General features: G+C 38.3%; 2 protein-coding genes across 3 annotated transcripts; one reads left to right on the top strand and one right to left on the bottom strand.

The window, feature by feature from the left end:
* Positions 1–64: 64 nt before the first annotated feature.
* On the bottom strand, positions 65–7745 carry gatm (glycine amidinotransferase (L-arginine:glycine amidinotransferase)). The gene is made up of 9 exons (XM_088414134.1): positions 7599–7745; positions 5392–5610; positions 4618–4813; positions 4040–4230; positions 3812–3949; positions 2971–3135; positions 2554–2617; positions 1845–1961; positions 65–1772 (listed from the first exon to the last, which is right to left on the bottom strand). Exons 1-9 carry the CDS (start codon positions 7665–7667, stop codon positions 1660–1662), a joined length of 1272 nt encoding a protein of 423 aa, XP_088270260.1. The 5' UTR covers positions 7668–7745; the 3' UTR covers positions 65–1659.
* A 4722-nt stretch (positions 7746–12467) lies between these two features.
* LOC148424747 (long-chain fatty acid transport protein 2) lies at positions 12468–23350 on the top strand. Of its 2 annotated transcripts, XM_088413607.1 has the most exons (11): positions 12468–13044; positions 14640–14849; positions 14988–15146; positions 16430–16554; positions 19028–19222; positions 19598–19688; positions 19775–19973; positions 20116–20213; positions 20796–20926; positions 21047–21268; positions 22948–23350. In XM_088413607.1, the coding sequence occupies exons 1-10, from the start codon at positions 12561–12563 to the stop codon at positions 21221–21223; spliced, it is 1869 nt and encodes a 622-aa protein (XP_088269733.1). In that variant the 5' UTR covers positions 12468–12560; the 3' UTR covers positions 21224–21268; positions 22948–23350. The 2 variants fall into 2 exon arrangements, with proteins under 2 accessions (XP_088269733.1, XP_088269732.1); XM_088413606.1 differs by having other exon boundaries at positions 21047–23350.
* The last annotated feature ends 75 nt before the right edge of the window (positions 23351–23425 follow it).

The raw sequence follows: 23425 nt of genomic DNA on the forward strand, positions 1-23425 counted from the left end.
AACAATAGAAATGGATGGAAAAGAGACCACTTTTGCCCGATACAAGACTCACAACATTGATACATAAATTTTAATTCCATTTATTAATGTTGCACAATACAAAACAGCAATCGCTTTCTTCATTACTGCCCTCCAGTCGCAGCAGACATCAGGAGGTAAACACATGCATGCTTTTAAGGTATCCTTCGTGTGAATGCAACAAAGGAAGCACTAAAATTAATTTCTTTCTTCATTCTGAAGGCTTTCTGCTGTGCAAAAAAAAAAAAAAAAAACAGCCAAGCGGTTCAGTGAGAATGACTTGCAGCATATAACTGGCCCAGTTTTGCGACGAGAGAACAGCAGAGGCAAAAGGTATACAACATCTGATATGGACTGTAAATATATAAAAACATGAATTGGTGGGAAATCCAAATAAAGAGAAAAACATGACAAATACAAATAGAACTTTGTCCAATCAATTAAAATCTTTACAAAATTATGTTCCAGAGAAAAGAAATTCATCATGTTTAATGACCTACATAGCAACTTCAATACATTTCTTTAAATATAAAAATACTTTGGAAACCGACAGAAGTGTTGTTTCTGAAAAGGAGGTAGTTGCCTTCCTCCTGTGCCCTTGTCTGATGACATTCTCATACCAAACTGTACCTTGTCCTCATGTTGACTTGATCATATCGAAGCCAGAACCAATAGCCAGGCCAGAAATGCAGTTAATATTGAGATATATGACGAAGAAAGTGATGGTGCAATTGAGCACATACACATATTGGACAATTTATTGGGTACACTTTAACAGCGCAATGCAACAACTCTGCCATGATTCCAAATGGCACAATTGCTATTTTAAAACCACAGAAAACAGCATTAGGTAGAGTAATATCCTTATATAAAATAATACTTGCATAGGCAGAAATTATAGCAGAGCCATTGCATGAGTGTGCTGTAACTAATAAAGTGGCTGGTGAGAATACAGTGAAGTTCCAGTATTCACGAGTAATCGAGGCCGTCCAAAACGGTTTGTGATTGCCAATAGATGCCACAGGTGGCAACGCATTTAGGTTTATAAATAGGCAAGGTTATGGTCTGACAAAATGAAGCTCACTCCCCTCATTTCATCAGTTACATGGCCCCCAGATGGCTAAAACAATATTTATTACATTTGGGGTGATTGTTTTGTTTTGTTTTTGTTTTGGTTTGTTTGTTTTTTTTGAGCAAAGAACAGAATAGGTACCCCATGAATTTTCAAATTTGCGAATGGTGAAACGTGCATAAGAGGGAGTTCACTGTATCAAAACAAAGCTGTTTGCAAAGGCACTGTAATGCACAGCGATGTCAAATCAAAACAATACATTCATATTCATTCAGGACATTAAGACCCAATCCGGAACAAGACTTTGGTGCCAACTGTTAAGACTAATTCATAGATTTGTGTATTTGTTAACACAATTTTACAGAACATAATGTTCACTAGTTTGATGCTCACACGCAACTTGAAACATTTGACTTGCAAATAAAAGCTGTGCAGCCTCCCTGTTAATCTTAGTGTTAAACTTAGTTAGTGACACTAAGTCATACATTCATAATATGCAAGTGAATTAAATTTCAAGCAGAGGCTCAAATCTTTAAAAGCTCAATAAAAACTGCCCATTTCTGGCAAGGCTAGTGGAAGTAGGATTGCAGTGTACCACGACGGCGAACGTCAGTTGTCCAGCAGTGGAAACCGCCACCCAGCGAGTTGGCGTAGCGAATGCTCACCTTTATGGTCTTTATACCTACATCAAAAGAAATGGCATGTAACACTACTATTAAGTAACTGGGCTCATTCAAATATCTGTTAAACTCACCGAGGTTCTCAAACATTTTCTGAATGGTGGATTCGTTGGCCTCAACCATGACTCGCTTCTCATCCAGCATCAGAACATTCATGGACAACCATTTGGAGGACATCCACAGAGGGTGATCTACGCAAATATGCAAATAAATGAGGTGTATTGAAGAACTGTGTCTTTTTTTTCCTATTCCGTGAGTCGATATTACACAAAAAGAGTCATTATCTGTATGTGCATAATGCTTGGAAAGTAAAAGTGGTGCAATTCAAGTGAGGTAAATCAAATGTTTTGTTCCTCCCATCCTGGCAGTAAGCTCTTATTTTGCTGTTTGCATGTACTGTATGTTTCCTTGCAGTTAATGTATTAAGGGAAAGAGTGGGAGCTTCTGAGACCTAGCCTTTTCTTTTATGTCCACTGCAGTAGAAACTGGTTCTTGGTCTGGCTCTTTTGACTCTTTTAAGCTATCCTACTAAGTCTAAATGTGCTCAGTATCCTGGTCTTTCCAACTATGTCTCGAGTTTGGGTGGGATTCGATTTATTTTGCTGTCTTACTGATGCAAAATGGACACGACAGTAGACTCAAACGAATAGGCTGGGTCTCATGAGGATTCACTCAAAGTGGAAAGTCTCAGCTTTTGGGGTGAAACTGGAAATCCTAAAAGGCACCTTGTGATGATATACACCTGTGTGAAACAAGATGCATTCAGTTGTAGTCAGTACCCACCATCAGGAATCAGAGGTGTTGGAGGTTTTACAATAGTCCAGCCTGCTTTCTTGAACATGTCGATCTGAAGAAATGATCATACATTTACTCAGGCACCAGCCAGTCATAGGCGTTAACATGCAAATAAATAAATAAAGAAGGAGAACTCGGGATGGTGGTGATGGGGCGTGATAGCGCATGAGATTTTTATAAAGGCATTAAGTTGCCAATTTAAACCATTTAGGTGTATGTACTGTATGCTTGTCAAGTTTTAGAGTAATCTTGAGCAGCTTTTATTTAATGTTCCTGGCTCCTGCCCCTGCAGTCACATTTCAGCCACTACAATTAGTTGTTGATAAAAAATATATAACCAAATAGGGTAATTGACAGAAAATTAAACTTAGAGACCTTTGAATGACACTGAGATACCGGTCATACCTGGAGACATGGCCGATCAGGGTTTGACAGCACAAGTCCTGGTCCAATGATGTTGAAAGTGGCATCAATGTGCATGGGGTTGGGGTCTTTGAATGAGATGATGTGGATATTGTAGTCTGGGGCCAGGTGACGCCTCATCCACTCGATTCCCATGTAGTTTGTAACCTGCGGGATATGACTGCATAAATGGGTGGTTTTCATGTCATTAATTTGATTGCTTATCTGGCGACTGTAAGTTGATTTGAGTTGCTTGGCAAAGACTTGATGAAAGGTCAAAGTCATTATTTGACTTGACTGGTTGGTGTGCCATGAAACTTGACATAAATTAGACTTGAAGCAAATAACTTGACGTCTTTATTGTTTTTATTAGTGCCCTGAGTTGTGTTTAAAAAAAAACAGTGAGCAGGACAACTAACACGCACAAGTACAAATGTTTTTGTGACTAAACCAGATGTTGTGATTTGACTAGTTACTTCCTGAACCCATATATGCAGTAATAACAATAAAATAGACTGCAGTAATTAGTCTTTTTTTCACACCGCATAAAGAATATATGCCTGTAAGTGTGCTTATAATGTTAAACGTGTTCATTTGATTCCTGTTGATAAAACATAAATTATAATGACTTTATATTGTTGGTATACTGCACAAGTTCAAATTTGAGAAAATTTAGGCTCGTGGTGTGCCTTGAGATTTTTCTGAAGAAAAATGCCTTGGCTCAAAAACGGTTGACACTGGCCTAGGGGACTCTGTAATTTCCGTGGCTTGCAAACTATACGTCTACCAGCAGATTCAAAGCTATAGAGGAAAAAAAGATTCTTGAGTGGCATCCTGACTGTACCTGACTTCTCTGGACAAAAAGATCCTTCCCTGCACGAATGAAATCGGCAGCGTCAAAGCAGGGCTCGTGCTCCGTGGTCACAAATTTGCCCTGAGCGGCCAATTTGTGCCTGTCCTCCACTGTGCGGATGGGGTAGTCCTAGAGGAAGTCGAAACCGATCCAGTGTCATTGAAATGAAAGGAAAGGAAAGGAAACGCGGTACGGCCCACCACCAGAAGAAGCCGTCACCTGATCGTACAGCTCATCGGCCATAGTGGGCTTGGGAGCAGTGGTCCATTTAGCACCTTTTCTGAAGTACTCCTTGATCAAAGGCCGGTATGCTCGGTACTCAAAGAAACGTGCCCTCCATGCCATTGGAGCCTCGATGATCTCATTTCCCACAACCATGAGGATATCTCGGGGCATTGCTGCATACATGCCTATGAAGCAACATACAAACCATCACATCTTTCCTTCAACAGTTTACATCGGAAAATCAGCACATAAATGATGTTCTGTGAATTTGCGGGTTCTGGACCGAGCATATTTCCTTGTAACCCTATTTTGTATTTTCTTTGTTTGTTCGTGTTTACAATTATACCCTATTTTGTAAAATTAGCATGAAAGAAGAAATCAATACATATTTCAGTCTTTTTAATGTTTTTTTGCCTTCTTGATTCTTGTTTGTATTTCTTGTATATATTGTACAGTCACAACTAAAACAACCTGTTTTAGGTATCTACGTAACAAACAGCAAACACAAAACAATTTAAAAGTAAAGCAACAAATAAAAACCATAAAGCAATAACCTCATCCATCACACATACCTGATGATTGGAAATCTGGAGTTTTGTATTCCAGGGACCAGTCAATCGGCTCCGGCCTCCTCACAGTCACACCTTCATGACGGAGAATATTGCACATTTCTTCGATCTCAGAAATAGCTTTTTTTAAGTGGTCCTCAGGAAAAGGTTGGCCCCCGTACTTTTGATAGAAGGACCAGTACTTCTCATATGTGTTTGCCTGGCAGGAAATTCAACAGAAAGAAAAACATTAGTTCTATTTTATCAGGACATTATGTTCACAAAAAGTGATGACCAATAAGTCTAAAGTGAAAATTTCTATCTATCTATCTATCTATCTATCTATCTATCTATCTATCTATCTATCTATCTATCTATCTATCTATCTATCTATCTATCTATCTATCTATCTATCTATCTATCTATCTATCTATCTATCTATCTATCTATCTATCCATCCATCCATCCATCCATCCATCCATCCATCCATCCATCCATCCATCCATCCACCCACCCACCCACCCACCCATCATCCATCCATCCATCCATCCATCCATCCATCCATCCATCCATCCATCCATCCATCCATCCATCCATCCATCCATCCATCCATCCATCTATCTATCTATCTATCTATCTATCTATCTATCTATCTATCTATCTATCTATCTATCTATCTATCTATCTATCTATCTATCTATCTATCTATCTATCTATCCATCCAGCCACCCATTCATCCATCCATCCATCTATCTATCTATGTGATGTGATGTCCTCTTACTAGCAAAGAAAACTTACTTTCACTTCCACAGTGAAGGGAGGCACACGGGCATTTTCGGCACGGCCCACAATGACCTCCTCAAGAGGGTCCCATTCATTGTAGCTGCTAACAGGACACTCCTGCTGTGTAGGCTCAGTAACATGGTCGTCTTCAACCGTCGGCTGTGTTTGGGCAGCTGCAGCACTGGAGGTGCTTTGGAAGGCCCTTTGCACCCAACCAGTCGCTGCACGGCCCACCTGGGGAGGGAGGATATAATGGATCAAGTCAGAATGAGGTGAAAGCATCAGTCACAAAGGGTCCCAAAAACACTGACAAGTTTCCCACTCAAAATATATGGGACTTATGTCCTTGGGCTAGGGGTCTTCTACCCTACAACAAATACATCTTGAAAATACTTACAAAAATACAAACAGTGTTAAAATAATCCAATAATCCATACTAGTACGGTGTGCTGTTTTGCCTCTCCAGTAAACATGCAGTTGGACTAGTAAGCAGACAGCCTACAGTCAGGTCGGGCTCTCTCATTAGGAAAAATAGGCAGATGCTAAAGATGCCATGGACTCTAAGAGGCAGTAAAAATCGGTTGAAAAGTCACTTTCAACACAGCAAAATTCTAATGAGTATTATTGACATTTTGATCAAAATTAAGGAGTAAGTTGAAACCAATACAAACAGTTATGTAAACTATAGAGCAAGGTGTGTTAACCTGAAATCAGCGATTGTGCTCGGGCTGAGTGAGGGCTTACGTCAGCTGCCGTTTTTGTTGTGGAACAAAGTGAATCACGTATACATTTAAAATAAATTAAAAAAAACTTATTTCTATTACTACTTACATGTAATTGCAAAAACATTTTTCCCTTGTTATTTTTGTATATTTTTCTGAGTTGTAAATGTATTTCAAGAGCGTAGGCAACACATACTATATTTACAACTCAGCAACTAACCCTGAATTTGGAACCATTACAATTTAACAAAATTTAAAACAATGCTACCAAACTATTACTACAAATGACAATACATTGGGGAAAAAGGTCTGTTGTATTGACTTGAAAAAAAAAACAAATATTGACATCCACGTACATATCAAAATGATTTTGGTTTGTCCGATAACAACTGTCCAATGGTGTCCAATAAATGTCACAGAAGCAAACGTGTCAACGGCAAGTCAATTGACGTAATAATAACCCAGTTAAAAAAGGTCACAAAATTTAGAAAATGTTTCATTTTACATTTTAAATTGTAATATTATATTATCATTTAAAAGCAATGTTTAAAATGTGACAGCCTTCAAGGTGTATGTAAATCATCATTATAGAGGGGGGCATATAAAACTGCCACATTGGCTCAGGCCCGCCCTGCACACAGTCATGAAAACCATTAAAGCATTGCTTCTCAATTACCACCCCCCCCCATCCTTTTTAACATTAACAAAAGAAAAAAGCAGTATACATCAACTTTCAACAACTGTTAATTATTTTTACAGCATTTATAGGGGTTACAGTTTAGCCTAAAACAGAAAAAAAAGTGCATCAATGTGCTTGAAAAAAAAGATAAAAATTCTTATTTTATCGCAATTACACTCCACATGACAAAAGCAAAGCCTTTTGCCTGTGGTCATCCGCGCCCTCCCAGGGGGAACCGCCCCACTCTTCGAGAAGCACTATAATAAAGTCAAATAGTCATTCTATCACTGCATCAGTCGTTCTAATGTGCAGAGACCATAAGCTGAATGTCAATGAAAGAAGATAAATTCAGTAAACCTGCACTTAATGTACGGGGGGGGCAAAGCCACCGAAACATGCAGTTTGAACATTTAATTCAGTGTTTATTTTGAGTATCGCAAAAAAGGAGCAACACTTATTTGAGCGTAATTGTCCGAGGCAACCTCAAGTAAACAGCCATTTTCTCGGCTTTTAATGAGCAAGTTTTTGACCCTTGGGACTGGCTATCAATGCATAAGTTTGGTTCAATGCCAAAGTACACGCGCGTTAGTAAGTCCTTATCTACGTTGAGATAGATGCAATAAATTCTTGCTGGCTCAGAAGCAGCTCCGGTGTCAATGAGTTTGAGAGCGCATCTGTGCACAACGGCTGTCGTGTCAATCAGGGACACGCACCCAAACGCACACGTACAATTACACTTAGGTGAGAATTTCAAGTAAAACACACGCCTATGTTCCAATGAAAGTGTGTGTTTTTTTTTTTTTAAGAAACAAAATACAAACCATGGCTCCGATCAGATGGGCTGCCTCGGCCCCTCTGCTCCCTCCTCTGAGACACCTCACTCGCAGCATTATAGCCCAATGGTGATTGAGTTTGACTTCGAAGGCGGCTGGCGGTGCTCCTGGCTCCCTTGTTGAGAATAGGGACGCCTCGGCTCTGCGGGGGCTTTATAGCATCGCGTCAACGTGCCTGCGGAATCATTGGTCGACTGCAGGTTGTGCGGCAACGTGACATGAGGAAAGAAGCATTTCTGAAACACAATCCCTCACACCAGCAAATTCTTATCTACTGGCCTACTGGCGCTAAAGGTTTCCAAGGAGAGCGTCTGAAAATGTTGCAAGAAATGTTACTTGGACGGAGATAAACAGACTCTTTGAAACTGCATGTTTTTTGCAAAAGGATATCCACTACATTTTTTAAAAAAACATATAATTATAATATCATCATCATTTTTACATATCAGGAAAAAAGTGCTTGACGTCTGTTTTTAAAGTCCTTCACGAATGACTTTTCACCATTTTAGCTTTGATGAAGGTGAAAACCCAATGGCATTTTGCACCAAATTTTTCTCATTTAAAAAGCCCTACTACAAAGCTCATCAGTTTGACGTACTAATTATCCATCCTTCCATCCATCTATTTTCTCAGCCTCTTATCCTCACAAGGGTCACAGATGTGCCGGAGACTACCTCATCTGTCCTCTGGCTGTTTGCTAGCCAATCGCAGGGAGGAACAACCATTCGTTCTCACTAACATACCAAGAGACAATTTAGAGCAGTGGTTCTCAAATGGGGGTACTTGAAGGAACTCCAGAGGGTGCTCGAGATTTTAAATAAAACAAACAAACGTGCAAAAATCCTCTAAAAGATATTGAGTTATGTAAATGTTTCAGGGTAAATATAAGTTCATAAAAACAAATGTTATGCTCTCGTAGGTTATTCAATTGAATTATTTTATAAACAGAGTTTCTCCCCTATATTAGAATGTCACTTGCCACCTCTCGTTACCTGTCAAGTTAATTATGTATTTTTGTGAACAGATCTCTACTATAGGATTCCAAAAGAGGAAACTCTAAGTTGAATAGTTTTCTGCGTACTTTTTTCTTTTTTTAAATAATGACTTCATTTTGAGAACAGGTCTAAAACTTTAGGTTGATTATTTTTTGTTGACAAATATTTATTAATAATGAAGTTGATTATTTATTTCTGTGAAGAGATCTCTACTGTAATCCCAACAGAGGAAGCTTTATGATTAATATTTGTCAGTGGACAACTATATATAGGTTTTTTTTTCTTTTGGTAAACAAGTATGCCACTTGTTCAAATATTATAATAATAATACTGACAAATATTTATAATCAAGTTAATGATTTATTTCTGTGACTACATCGCTATTGTCATCCCAAAACAAAACGCTTTATGTTGATTTTTTTTCTGTTGACAAAAATTTATTTATAGTAATTTATTTTTGCGAATCTTTTGAGAATGAGTCTAACACTTTATGTTGATTTTTTTGGTGGACAAATACTCAGTAATAATTAAGTTATTTCTTTTTGAAAACAGATCTCTTTGACGATCCAAAAGAGGACACTTTATGTTGATTGTCTTTTTGTGGACCAATAAGAATGAAATTTGAAAGGTTCTAGTTTAATAAATCAGACACTGATGACATGGTTTGAATCTTTTTTTTTTTTTTTGCGCTGTTTAAGGGGTACTTGGCTGAAAACGTATTTCACAGGGGTACATCACTGAAAAAAGGTTGACAACCACTGATTTAGACTGTTGAATATAGCTATCCAGCATGTTTTTGAATGTAGGAGGAAACCAGAGTACCCGTAGAAAATCTATGCAGGCATGGAGAGAACATGCAAACTTCACACGGGACAGCTCGACCTGGAAGCGAACTTGTCACCTCCACAATATGAGACTGACATGCTAAACTGTCTTCCAATGTGCTGCAAGTAGTAATTACATCATTCAATGGATTAATGGATTTAAATGAATTTAAATATCAAGCTAATGTTGATACTGCCAACATTTTGAGGATTACAGTTCTACCATACATGTACAGAATTACCAAAAGATGTGTGTTTTCATTTCTCGAGATCATGAGCTCTTCAATTTATGGATTTAACAGGGATCTGAATGGTTCACACACACATTGCAGATACGCAGATACGGCTTTATGTTAGCAATATGCAGATTAGATTTAAAAGGTCAGTTCACCCTTCAAGCGCCAAAGTAGCAGAATTGCTTCAAGCAACATTTAGACAGTATGCCTTGATCTCTAAACATTATCAAGTTACAAACATTCTGAAAATAAATATAAATTAAAGAAAATAAATATAAATTGAAAAAAAACCCTCACAAATCCTAAACGTAACAGACATTCAACCAAATATTGGAAAAATAAACACACAAATGACAATAATTAAAATCATCATTATTATGGAAAAGATATCTGTAATGTATGCTGCAAAAAATCGTGGGAACCAAAGAGTGGCCAAAGAGTGTAAAACAGCAACACAAACAATAGATTTTTTTCCCTTTCATAATAACCATTCTAAGTAGAGACGAAAAGATTATCAGTGCAGCAAGAGCAGTGTACCGGGGCCCGGAGATTCCGTAAAGCCCATTGAAAACAAACCATCATGCAAACAAAATAATTCAGCAAATGATTATTGTTCCAATAATCTGCTCTTGGCCACCTGTCAATCACGATGAGTTTCAATGATGCGCTATGAGTTGAAAACAAAAAAGTAGATAGCGATTTGATATACAGTACGTGTTATCATCGTCAAGTTCATTGCACAGTGATTAGCACGTCCGGCTCACAGTTAATTGACCCAAGTTCAAATTCAACTGCCTCCGGCCTTCCTGTGTGGAGTTTGCATGTTCTTCATGAGCCCGCATGGGCACTCCAGCTTCCTCCCACACTTGAAAAACATGGCATGGCAGGTGTATTGGACATACTAAATTGTCCTTAGGTGTGATCGGGTGCGTGAATGGTTGTTCATCTCTGTGTGCCCTGCGTTTGGCTGGCAACCAGTTGAGGGTCTCCCCCGTCTACTGCATGAAGTCAGCTGGGATAAGCACCAGCAAGCCTGCCACCCTTGTAAGGATAAGAGGCTATAGAGAAGAGATTGTTATTTGAAATCATTGAACTGACAGATACAAACAGTGAAATGGGAAGACAGACCTAACCAAGGGAGTCATGACTTTCATACAATATAAACAACATGCTTACAAAATTCAGCATGAAACTTGGGCGTACTATACAATTACTGTAAATTGAAGAAAGTTGATACATACAACAATAATCATTGGCTGTTCCCTGACATTGTAAATGTCCAGGAAAGGTTTTTGACAATTATTTTTATGAATCCCTCAATTTAAGTTTGAATGATAGATCAATTTGGAACATTTACTTTTCAAGGTTTGTGTGTGTTAGGGTAGAAGCCCCAAAAAGAGAAGCTCGGAAGAATTGTTGTTATTTTATGCAAGTCGTTAACTCAAGCATGTGAAGAGTGGAACAAACGGTGGAAAAAAGGGAGTAGACATAATCAAAGCAGTGTAGATAACCCAGCAGTGCGGGTGCTGTCACCACATGCTTGACTGGACTGTGCTCACTAGAGTTTCACAACCTCAACGTCGCTGATATTACTTTGGCCTCTAAAAAGGGGAAATCTTTTGCTGATGCCCAAAGGTCAACATTGGTCCTCAGATCTCAGGAGAAAGAAAAGGAAAAACTATATATATATATATATATATATATATATATATATATATATATATATATATATATATATATATATATATATATATATATATATATATATATATATATATATATATATATATATCATGTTAGGTCCAATAATTGGTATTCAACCAACCTTAAATTGGTTAACTTTGAGATATCCATTATGACATAATCAGTTAGTGAAAACCAGTGAATGCAAGATAAGGTCATTTCTTTAAAGATTCATTTGCCATGGGAAAGCAGTAAAGTGGTAGGGTTTATGATTTTATTTATGGCAGTTATCTGATTGTCAGAAGTAAAAACAAAGGAACGGGCACTACCTGTGGTGGCTGGTGGAAATTATATATTGTATGTATGTATTTATGTAACATTCTTTTTTGAGGAATTAAATTACTGGGTTATCATTCAAAATGAAATTATTTTCAAATCTGCTTTCTAAAGTAATAATATTTTAATTTTATTTTATTTCTTTGGCTTTCTCTGAAAGACACCTCAAGTGTGTGTTTTTTTTTTAACAATGTTGGTTGCAGCAGGGTATTCACTTATTTATTATTTATTTGTATTTATGTGAGGCTGTCATCTGTGCAGGTTGAATGAAGTAGTTACTTTGTAACTGTAGCTAAAGCTAGCATGCTGCTGTTCATGAGCTAATGTGCTGATTACTACCAGTATTTTAAAGGACGAAAATGTTTCTCTTTCCTAGGGTGGCTTGGCGAAATTTAATGGAGAAGCACTGCACTAAACACTCGCCACATCTGCTTTTGCGATTAAGTACATTTCAGTTTGTACTCTTATTTTCCTTGGAGTGAAACAGTTGAATCAGTAGCCTAGTCCCATTTGTAAATAATGTATTTTTCCCTTGCGTGAAGGAGCTCTACTTTTACTTTAAAAATAGTGTATTTTTTAAATATTCCTTTATGTAGGAAATTTACAGAGTTTGCGTGAGTTTGCCTTAATTATTATTTACTTAGGTCAACGGGCTTAAATTTGAAGTTATTCATATAAGTACAGTTATGAGTACTTTTTCCACCTCTGGTTATTGTGAAATACCAAAGCCCCGCCCTAACCCCTCGACAAAATCCTTTTTAGAACATTCCCCTCTTCGCTGCGGGGCGAGGCACTGTTTTTGTTTTGTTTTTTGTTTAGTTTTTTTTTTTTTTTTCGTCGCCTGCAGCCAACTTGCGCCCTTATCAAACAACAACCATGTGGATGTATTTATGTTCAGCCCTTGTCGCGGCTCTCCCACTTGCAGCATTGACTGTGAAATGGCTGTCTCCGTATCTTTGGGCGGATATCTTGTATGTTGTTGATCTTGTGAGGATTCTGCTTAAGTTCGTGTGGAGGCGCAGAAGGAAGAGACCCGTCTTCTTCGCTTTGGATCGCTTTTTGGAGCAGACAGTGGCCCGTCCGAACAAACCTTTCGTGGTATTCGAGAATGACGTCTACACGTTCGCGTCGACCGATCGGAAGAGCAACAGGGTGGCCAACGCGCTCCTCGCCCATCCCCGCTACGCGGCCGGGGACGCCGTGGCCTTGTTTATGCCCAACGAGCCCAACTTCGTGTTTACCTGGCTGGCGTTGGCCAAGCTGGGCTCCCCGGTGGCTCTGCTCAACTACAACATCCGCAGCAAGTCTCTTCTGCATTGCTTCAACTGCTGCAAGGCCAAGGTGCTGATTGCAGCTGCAGGTAAACTTGAAGCGAGAGTCTGGGATTCACGTGTCCCTTTGCTTTTATGGGATTCAGTAGCAGCAAGGCCTCCCTCCTCTATACTCGCCAACATATCTTTTAAATATTTGTAATAGAATATTGCATTAACTTGGGACAGTCTATTCTCTTCATTTTGTAGTCTTTATTTTGGTTAAAGTTCCTTCAGTATATGAATGTTGGACTTTTTTCTTACTTTTTGACCAGTCGTATTTCAGCCTTCATGTGCAGTCATGTTAATCATATGCCCATGGGCTACGTTTGCTCAAGATAAAACCTCACAAAACTTTAAGGATTACAAAAGAGACACAATAAACCAAAATCCTTAAGTAAGTTATTCATTATATAGACATTGATAGATTAGTGGGGTCTACAATTATTCGATTCATGTAGCCCATTTTCTCAAGATTTCAGATTGTGAACAGGATAATGAATAGGACCGTTTATATACCAATTCGGTTGTGTTCAAACTTTTTTCTTCATTTTTCTTTTATGTCCAAAGCAAGATCAGTTTCTGTATGAATGATGTCTTTTGTGTGGAGGTTTCATAACGTTGAGCCCTGTCAGTATGTTGCACCAGTCATGTGAAGTTCTGTGAACCACATGACTGGTATAATGAATAATCATGAGTTTTGTAGAGCTATGAAAAGAGGCTTTTGTTGCACGCAATATAAGATGAGAGTATGAGAAGAATTTGGTGATTTCTTGTGAATACATAGTTCTGTCCATCCTTTTTATGTACTGCTTATCTGCATTAGAGTTACTTCTCTGTTGCTTTGGGCAGGGTCCGCTTTGGGCTGGACTCAGGGCACATATTGATAAACAACCATTCATATTCAAACCTATGCATCGTTTACAGTTCTTTGCCCCCCCCAAAAGTGCGTACACATGCCACTAGATTGTGCAAAGCACTATTTTTCTATGAAACAGGGCTGAGACCTCACAAATTTAAGCTCCACCCCTGATATCAATATAGCTCCCTGGTACAGAGATGCCAAACAATAATATCAAAGTTGTACTAATATATTAGAAAGGGTTATGTACTGGGGACAAAACACTTAATAGATCACATTTTCAGGACCAAAATATATGCAACCTGTGAAAAAAGAAAGAAATGCCACCTGTGTGAGGCACCATAAACCAATCTACAGACGATCAATTTTTAATTTTTAAGATACCATAGCATGCCAAGATATTCGGTGTTGTGTGTGTGTGTGTGTGTGTGTGTGTGTGTGTGTGTGTGTGTGTGAGTGGGGGGAGGGGTAATATCGTAAGTTTAAGTGAGTATTAATTGAGGTGTTTTAAAAGTGTAACATTAAAAGTATATTTGACTATTTTATGGCAATGTAAGAACTGAAATCCATTCCCATTTAATCTTCTTGAAAGGGTGCTTTTTTGTTTTATCTTGGTACAATTTTTATTTGGCATATGTGCAATACATTTGAAACAAATGATTAATTGCGTTTGAGTACTTGCGTTCTTTTTTCTTCTATATTCAAGCACAATATTAATGTTCAGTGTTATACTTAGAAATGCACTTTCCTGCATGAATATAAAGTCAATCATGTGTTCCACAGACTTAAAGGAAGCCGTGGAGGATGTTCTGCCTTCCCTTCTAGATCAGGGAGTTGTGGTGCTCTTGATGGTTCAAAGCTGTGACACGCCTGGCATCGAAAGCTTCTCCGACAAAGTGGATCAAGCATCAGACGCCGCCCTTCCGTGCTCGCTCAGAGCTCACATCACATACAAAAGTCCTGCCGTTTATATTTACACATCTGGGACCACAGGTACTATGATGTTAGTTTAAACTGCACGGTGATTGAAAACTAGCCTTCTATTTTAAAATGCTTAGAATTGACCTGTATTACCATACACTGTGGTGTAGATAAACCCTCAAGGTAATTTTTTTTTGTGATGTGTTTCAGGCCTGCCCAAAGCAGCCGTGGTCAACCAAAATCGCCTCTTAATTGCCCTGGCTGTTCTATCTGCAAACGGGGTTTCATCAAGTGATGTTATTTATGTCAACTTGCCTCTCTACCACACAGCGGGATTCATTATAGGCTTTATTGGCTCTATCGAGACAGGTGAGCGTACAGAATGCAAAGATGTTTTTACCCCCACCCTTACTACCATCACACGTACAAAAAATTGCTATGAATTTTTGTGTGAATCCAGCCATAGTTTTAAAATTCCCCTTATACCAAATTCATTGATGCCGTCCAACCCACTTTTGACCCCAGAGTGAATGTGCAGCTGTTTTCCCTGGCATGAATTAGCAAATAAACACAAGACCTTACCATACTTCAGTCACAACTATTGAGTAAATCTACTCTGTTTTCTTTGTGGTTCAGAGAAAAATGCTTTTGGGCAGAAAAACCGTGGCCAATTGTGTTTTTTTTTCAACCATCTTTTTCAAGAGATTCCAGTAGTATACTTCAAAAACAATCAAACAAAAAAATGCTACAGAAAAAAAGTTACGTGTTGAGCTTTGAAGTGAAATTTTACTATCAACCTAAAATACAATAGGTCAATTTAATTTTCAAATAGCATTTATTTATTTATGTGTGTGTGTGTGTGTGTGTGTGTGTGTGTGTGTGTGTGTGTGTGTGTGTGTGTGTGTGTGTGTGTGTGTGTGTGTGTGTGTGTGGGGGGGGGCACGAAAAAAGCAGTTATGTGCAGTCGCACATATTGAACACACCAGGAGCAGCAATTGGTTGACGAATAGAGCAACAAGAAAATGATGCAAAAAGTAGCCCAATGTTTTAAAAATTTTGAGAAACTTAAATTAAGCATCACATTTGTGTATTCATAGTTCATCCTGAAACGTCACTCGAAAAAAAAAAAAAACTTTTTTTTTTCTCAAATTAACAAAATGCTGTGCCTTCTGCTCTTAGACATGAATACTTGCTCAAGCAAGTGTTAGAATTTCTTACAATTTTTGTCACTGAAGAAATAACCTAAAGACAGCAGATTTAATTAACAGTGGATAATTTCACCTTTAAAATTAACTGAAGCTTGATTTATTCCACAATTTTGTGGCATAAATGGGCCAATTTTAGATCATTTATGAAGCGGTTTCATTGGTTGCGCTATTCCACCTATGTTCTAGCCCTGCCCCAAAAATCTGAACAGCAGTAAGTGTGAAAGAGTTTCACGTTACCTACGTCTCAGAAGTTCAGCACTAAATTATTCCTTATAATCAGCATTTGCTGAAATTCCACTATTCACACAACAAACCCAATCCTTACAAAATGACAGAAGTCATGCAAATATAATTAATCACTTCCTACAACCCTTATTGATCACAAAGGCGTTTTTTAAAACAAATTGGGTTCGATAACTAATGTTAATGATCTTGTCTATGAAGGGTCCACAATCATTCTGAAGAGGAAGTTTTCAGCTTCTCAGTTCTGGGATGACTGCCGGAAGCACAATGTTACTGTTGTGCAATACATAGGAGAAGTGATGCGCTACCTCTGCAGCACACCCAAGGTAAAATTTTTGTATTTTTGTATTTTCTCCGCAAATTTCAGTTTGTACTTGTTATAAGAGCTGTCACCTCAAACCAATGTCATCTTTGTAAAAGAGTAGTCAAGCTACTTTAATTTGAAATTGTTTTCATTGAACATCAGTTTGTAGAAAGGGTTTTCTTTTATTTCCCTGACAACTGCTTTTTTTGTAATGAGACCTCGAATGAGTTTTGTTGGTCTTTAACCACAACAACTTTATTGTAAATGGCACTTCTCAACGCAAACAAGGAATATGCTTCCACTGATGCGACTTAAATTCATTGTTGTCTTTTTAAGAATTCCTATGCAAAAAAATCAGAAACATATGACACATAATCAAAAAATAATGACGTGATAAAAAAAATAACCGGAATTGTTAGGCACTATAGTGTGGTAACAGAAACCCACTAGGTTTATACTTGCCAATTGTTGTCTGTCACAAGATGGCGCTAAAACACTGTATGAATCTCCGCGCCATATTTAAGCAGTGTTTCATTTAACTTCAACATAGTTCCTTGGCACTAATGTGCAAAAATGACTCCTGAGCAATACTTTTTTACTTACTTAGTCTTGAAAACAAAACCTGCTAACAAAAGAGGATTTGATGCAAAAACTATAAAAATATGCCACAGTACACAGCATAGATTTGGCTTTAACAACCAGGTGCGACAACCTGTGATTATGAAATTGTTGTCTCTCCCTCAATATGAAAATAAAGACATCTGAATAGCTTTAAAAAAAAAAAAGGTTTTCAACATTGAACAGTCAACCTGTTTTTTTTTTCCCTGTCCTGGTTTTCCCAGTTTTTTTGCAAACTACTACGGGGGTAATCATCAACGCCAAGGTAACTAGCTAGCCTGACTGCCGCAGCCTCATGCTCTTCACCCACTGTCGCCTCCCCACTTGTGACAAGTGTTATTTTGTTATCTAGGGGAGGATGAGGAGTAGCTGCTAAAACACAATGTGCAAGAAGAGATAACGGAACATGGCACATGCAAAAACCTAAAATGAGCCGTTAAAGTAGTAATGCATGTCGAATATGTGTAAATATTTCTATCAGCAATGTTGTTTAACTTTTCCCTATTTTGAAGCCATATAGTATTAAGTTTTAATTTTTAGTTTTGAGTTGTCCACAATAAATGTTCTTAAATTTACTTGGTATATAAAAAAAAAAAAGAATTGACTAATTATAACACACATTTATCTCATGATGCAAAACAATGAAGGGGTTCAACTTCTACCGTGACCTGAATTTTGGGTCATAAGGGGCCGGCCCTACTAACTAGCAGATGTAATCAAAGCACAGCCTATTCATCTCACTTGCTGGAAGTAAGAAGCTGACACGGGGCGTTTCACTGGCCGAGTTTTATGGGCACCATGCCTCCGCTCTGCTTGAGGTACTGTATCACATTTTTCTTCAAGACAAATTCACATCCAGAATACTAAGAACTATCCTGTCCCAAGCTGGGTTTTATGACAGAGCCTGTCGGAGATAACTTTCCAAATCTGCACATTCCCACTCCCTCAGCTCATCACAGCTGGCTTACCAAAATAGAAATCGTTAAATCTCGGCTATCAGGTTCTGGCCTTCTGCGTCAGAATCAGCAGGGCTTTGACCGTTATCATTCCTTATGAATACATGTACTCTAACTATTAATTGTTTGTACAATAGCAACCCTTTTGCAGGATAATGTAAACTTTTTCCATCTTCTTAAAATGAAGGTACTGTATTCAAGCATACTGTAGGTTGCTCATGCACGGCCATTCAGAGTATCTAATTGCACCACATGCACTGGAGCTTCAATTTAGCACATGACCCCTGTATCAGTTGTTTTTGGTCACCACTCGGAATAGATGCTGGCCTTTACCCTGGAAGACCATATCGAGTAACTTGGTTATCGGGTCTCACAAGGAATGCGAATGGTCACATGCTTCAATATTTTGTCTGAATTTTCAGTCGATTCGGGTTTGGCCTAATCAGATAGGCAAATGTGTGTTTACTAACCGAGAAAGCTGCATTGTTGTGCTCCAAGTGATGGCGCCATACGACTGTATTTGGTCCTGAGCCACTGTGTCTGTTGACTTGCCAGCACACACAAGGTTGTGCCACTCAACCAGGGATATCCATTTTTTGAGGATTTTTTCCCCTATGTATATCAGGAAAAAAAAAAAAAAAAACATCTATGAGTAATATCCTGACTCAGTTTTGAAAATCATGACCTTAAGTGGCAAAGGTCAAAGGTCAGGACCGCAAGGATTACTTTCAGATGGTGCTCTTCACACTTTGGGGATAGTCTAATTTGGGGATTCTCAAAGTGTGTGACAGACTTCCTCTAGTGGGAAGGGAAGTATGCATTGCTCAAAGACAGTTACTTTTGCAGACTTTATCAATTTGCCACTTTAAAACCATTGTTGTTGAAACTCTTCTGAATTACTATTCTGTCTTCTTGAAACAGAAAGAAAATGACAAGGACCACAAAGTGCGACTGGCCATTGGAAATGGAATCCGAGCGGAGATATGGCGGGAGTTTCTGAACCGCTTCGGGAACATTCAGATCAAAGAGTTTTATGCCTCTACTGAGGGAAATGTTGGATTTGTCAACTATGCAGGAAAAATCGGAGCCCTTGGAAGGGTCAACTTTATACATAGGGTAAGGAAATATTTGTCTACATCTTGTGCTGCATGGACCACAAGATGTATGCGGGTTCCCTCTAGTGGCAAATAAAATAATTACTAAGTTCTTTATTTGAGGTTCAATTCATTTGTATGTTACCTTTACGAACTGGTTTTAAATATTTAAGTATGTTTTTATTTATTTATTTTTATTTTATTAGGGCTTCAAACTACTTCATGTTTAATCGGCTGACAGTAATATTAAATACACTTTTGAGGGGAACAAACACATCTGACTTGTGTTTGTTGAACATTTAGGGCTGCTGTTTTTAGGTGCTTCTTTGGTATTAAAAAATCCTGATTTGTGATAACATGATTTATCGTTTTGTGTGTGTGTGTTTTGTTGTTGTAGAAACTGTTTCCTTACAGTCTCATCAAGTATGATACTGAGCGTGATGAGGTGATTCGAGGTGCTGACGGTCTCTGCATTGAGGCACCAAAAGGTGAGCAAATGTGTAACCCTGTAACTTGCACCTCTTCAACATTTCATATTCAACACTATTGTTTGCCATTATATTTTTATTTCAAGGGGAGACAGGACTGTTGGTATCCAAGATCACCGACATTGCTCCTTTCGCTGGCTATGCCCAGAACGAAGAGCAAACGGAGCGCAAAAGGCTCCGTGATGTCTTCAGAAGGGGAGATCTGTACTTCAACAGCGGGGACCTTATGAGGATTGACGAAGACAACTTCATTTACTTTCAGGATCGTGTAGGTGACACATTCAGGTACAGCAATTTTTCTCATTTAAACCTTCCACATTGTTTCAAAACAAGTCATGTAAAATCATCTCCATGACCATTAAAATTGAGTTCTGAAGAAATTGTTCTACCTGTTCTTATTTTGTTGCTAACATCTTTGAGTTCACAGGTGGAAAGGTGAAAATGTGGCTACAACCGAAGTTTCTGACATCTTGACACTGACGGATTGTCTCAAAGAAGCCAATGTTTACGGTGTCCAAGTTCCAGGTACTTCAACATATATGTGATATTTCACAATGACATCACAGGTACTTACAGGTGGCAAAGGATAGATGGCACCTCCAGGAAACAAACCCTGTGTGTATACATGCATGTGATATGGGATTGTGTTGATAATTTATGCTGTGTGCACAAAATGTGAAATCAAAATGTTTTAAACATAACGAAAAAAAAAAAACAACTCTTAAATCAAGCAAGCTAGCCTCTGAGCACAGTTGACAGTTTCTCAGTCAAGCTGTTTCTCCAGACCAGCACGCGTTCCAGTCAACAGGCTCATTCATTAGTCAGTGTGCAGTGTGCAAACAATACCTGCCGGTTTGAACAAAATTAGCCACTAGGTGGAACAATTGCTCATTTTAAATGAGGTTAAAGCAAAATTATACCCCAAAAGATACAGGCGCCAGCCGCAATTGTACATTCTAACAGTTGAAATGGTAAACTACTTTAAGTCCATTAATAAGTTTAATTTGGGCAACAAATGTGATTTTTGGCTCACGCACTGCAATGTGATGTTTGTTTACAGGCACGAATTGATCTATACTTTCTTTTTTTTTTGCATGTTTTGTTCAGGGCACGAGGGACGCATTGGAATGGCTGCTGTCACTTTAAAGGAAGGCGCTCAGTTTGATGGAAGTAAAATCTATAATCATGTGGTTAGCTACCTACCTGCTTATGCTAGGCCACGTTTTATTAGGATAAAGGTAAGAACGTTGAGATATTTCAGGAACATTGCCATATTGAAATGACTTTCCATAATATTACTGAAAATGAGTGTGAACAATTTGACGTGAATGTGTGTTTTTGGTTTGAACCCCTTTTAGGATGTGGTGGAGTTGACTGGGACATTCAAGCAACTGAAAGTGAAATTAGTGGAGGAGAATTTTGATCCAGGACGAATCCAGGACCCCCTGTATATGCTCGATGACAAGCATAAGAGTTATATACCTCTGACAGCTCAGGTCCACGGCTCCATCATATCAGGAAGCTTTAAACTCTAAACCAATGCTCACTCACTGTGCTGGCTTTACAGTGTGGCCTCAGAGGTACTTATATTGAAAATCCAGCTCAGGGATCAATGCTTGTATTCTTACAATCAAATATGTGAAACCATGTAGAGTCTTGTTTATTAAGAGCTGCAAATGGAAATCAGAAGACGTTACCTACTCTAGGTAGTGTAATTAGCAGCCTATAATTTGTACATAGCATACAGTGTATAGCAGCAAGTTCTCAGTCAAGAGTTTACATAAAAAGTGGTGCCCCTCTGTGTTTGCAATTATAATTGAGTTAAATTTGTAATTTGCGTTGAATATGGCGGCGACCAACAGAATAGGATCAATGTAACCAGTATAGTTACTGTATACAACGGGTGCGCATGTGTCATCGATGTAAAGTGATGCCTTGAGATACAAATGCCACCAATATGGAGTTTTTGTAACCCAACACTTTCAACGATAAATATCTGAGCACAAGTGGTGCTGCAACACATGTAGACTGGCAATATAACAATATTTTCTATCATATATGTGTTTTCCCACTACAAAGAATGGTGAATATAACTGCCATATATTGACAAAGACTATCTTCATGTACAGTGTACACATTGGTGTGAGCTGTGCCATAATGTATATTTTAGTATTGATCCAATACCAAATAAATGTAGGACTATACAATGTCGATAGAATACTGATCTTCTCCTTTTGGCGATTCCCTTCAGAGGTCGCCACAGTGAATCAGTTGGAAAGATTTGATTTGCATATTTGATTGGGCAAAGGTTTTTCATCACATGCATGCCCTCTGTATTGATCCGAGGCACTGGCTTATTTATGCCTCCTTGCGCCGGCATTAATGGTGATACAATACTGACACTTTTCAAAACTTCATGTAGATGCACCACTTAATTTCTTAAAGTTCATTTTAAGTGTTTGTTTTTAATTTATAAATACTTTGATCATTTCAAATGAGTTTTTCAAGTTACGAGTAAATCAAGGAACAAATGAAGCTTGTATCTCAAGGCACCACCAGTTTTGACTAATCAGCTTCAGAGTGGGAAAAAAAACTACATGTGGGGAAAAATGTCAGTGTCCCTCTATTGATGAGCAAAAAAAATGATGAGGACAATGGTCATAGAATAACTAAAAACAGACAAAAGTCTTGTCAATTTTCTGCAATATAAAAAGCCACAGTGTTTCTTAGAGGATGTCCCTTTGACTATACGAGATGAAACTAGCTCTTTTTTACAAAATGCAAAACATGGAGCACCGCTAAAAGCAGTGTCCTTCATGTGAAACTGTGGCTGATTTGCTATATCTGGCACTTAGTGTCTTTCCTCTGGCAGGGTACTGAAGTGTGCTGCCTTTTGTCTAAAAGCTTACCTACATCATACATCTTCCAATAGGACTCTTAACTTAAAACACATTTAAAAACAAGCCCTCTAAAAACATCCAAGAACAAATCTTTGGACTGTTCTGGAGGCCTTCTATGAGACATGATCTAAATCCAATCAAAACAAACCCTTTGAAACTGCATTGAGAAGTGGGACAAAGTACCTGTTGATGGTGAAGTCACAGAAATCCTTTTATTGCAGTGATTAATTCAAAAAGTGTGCAACAAAATATTAAGTGTACTATTTTTGTCAAGGTCTGTTACATTACTTTGTTGTTACATTCATTCTGTTTGAAGCAAAATTCAAAAGCAAGATGTGATTTTCATTGGCTAATTTTAGGTATCACATCCGCTTCACATGGAGAGATGGTGGGTTTGTTTCCGGTTTTCCAATGTGGAGTTTCCATGTTCTTCCCGTGATCGAGTGGATTTCTCCAGGCACTTTGGTGAATGCTTTTTTATGTGGCCTGCAATTGGCTGGCAACCGGGGGTGTACCTCGCCTACTACTCGAAGACAGCTAAGATAGGCTCCAGCCACCCGTGACCCTTGTGAGGATAAGCACTTAAGATGATGGATGGTTTTAGATACATTTTTTTTTTTCATTTTTGTCAATTTTAAGTTACTTCATTATGAGAGGGGTACCGACAATTTGTAAGAGTGTGTGCAGTTTATTTCTATACTAAAGTAATGATTTTGAATGTTTATTTTTTGTTATTAATGGAAATTAAACCAAATAACTAAATACCCAGCACATGCTTTTCTTGACCTGGGGAAATACTTTTCAAATGCTGGCGGGTAATCCACTAGGTCGGTGTAT

Source organism: Hippichthys cyanospilos, chromosome 4 (assembly GCF_059441005.1).
Source record: "Hippichthys cyanospilos isolate Australia breed blue-spotted pipefish chromosome 4, RoL_Hcya_1.0, whole genome shotgun sequence".
Taxonomy (NCBI): domain Eukaryota; kingdom Metazoa; phylum Chordata; class Actinopteri; order Syngnathiformes; family Syngnathidae; genus Hippichthys; species Hippichthys cyanospilos.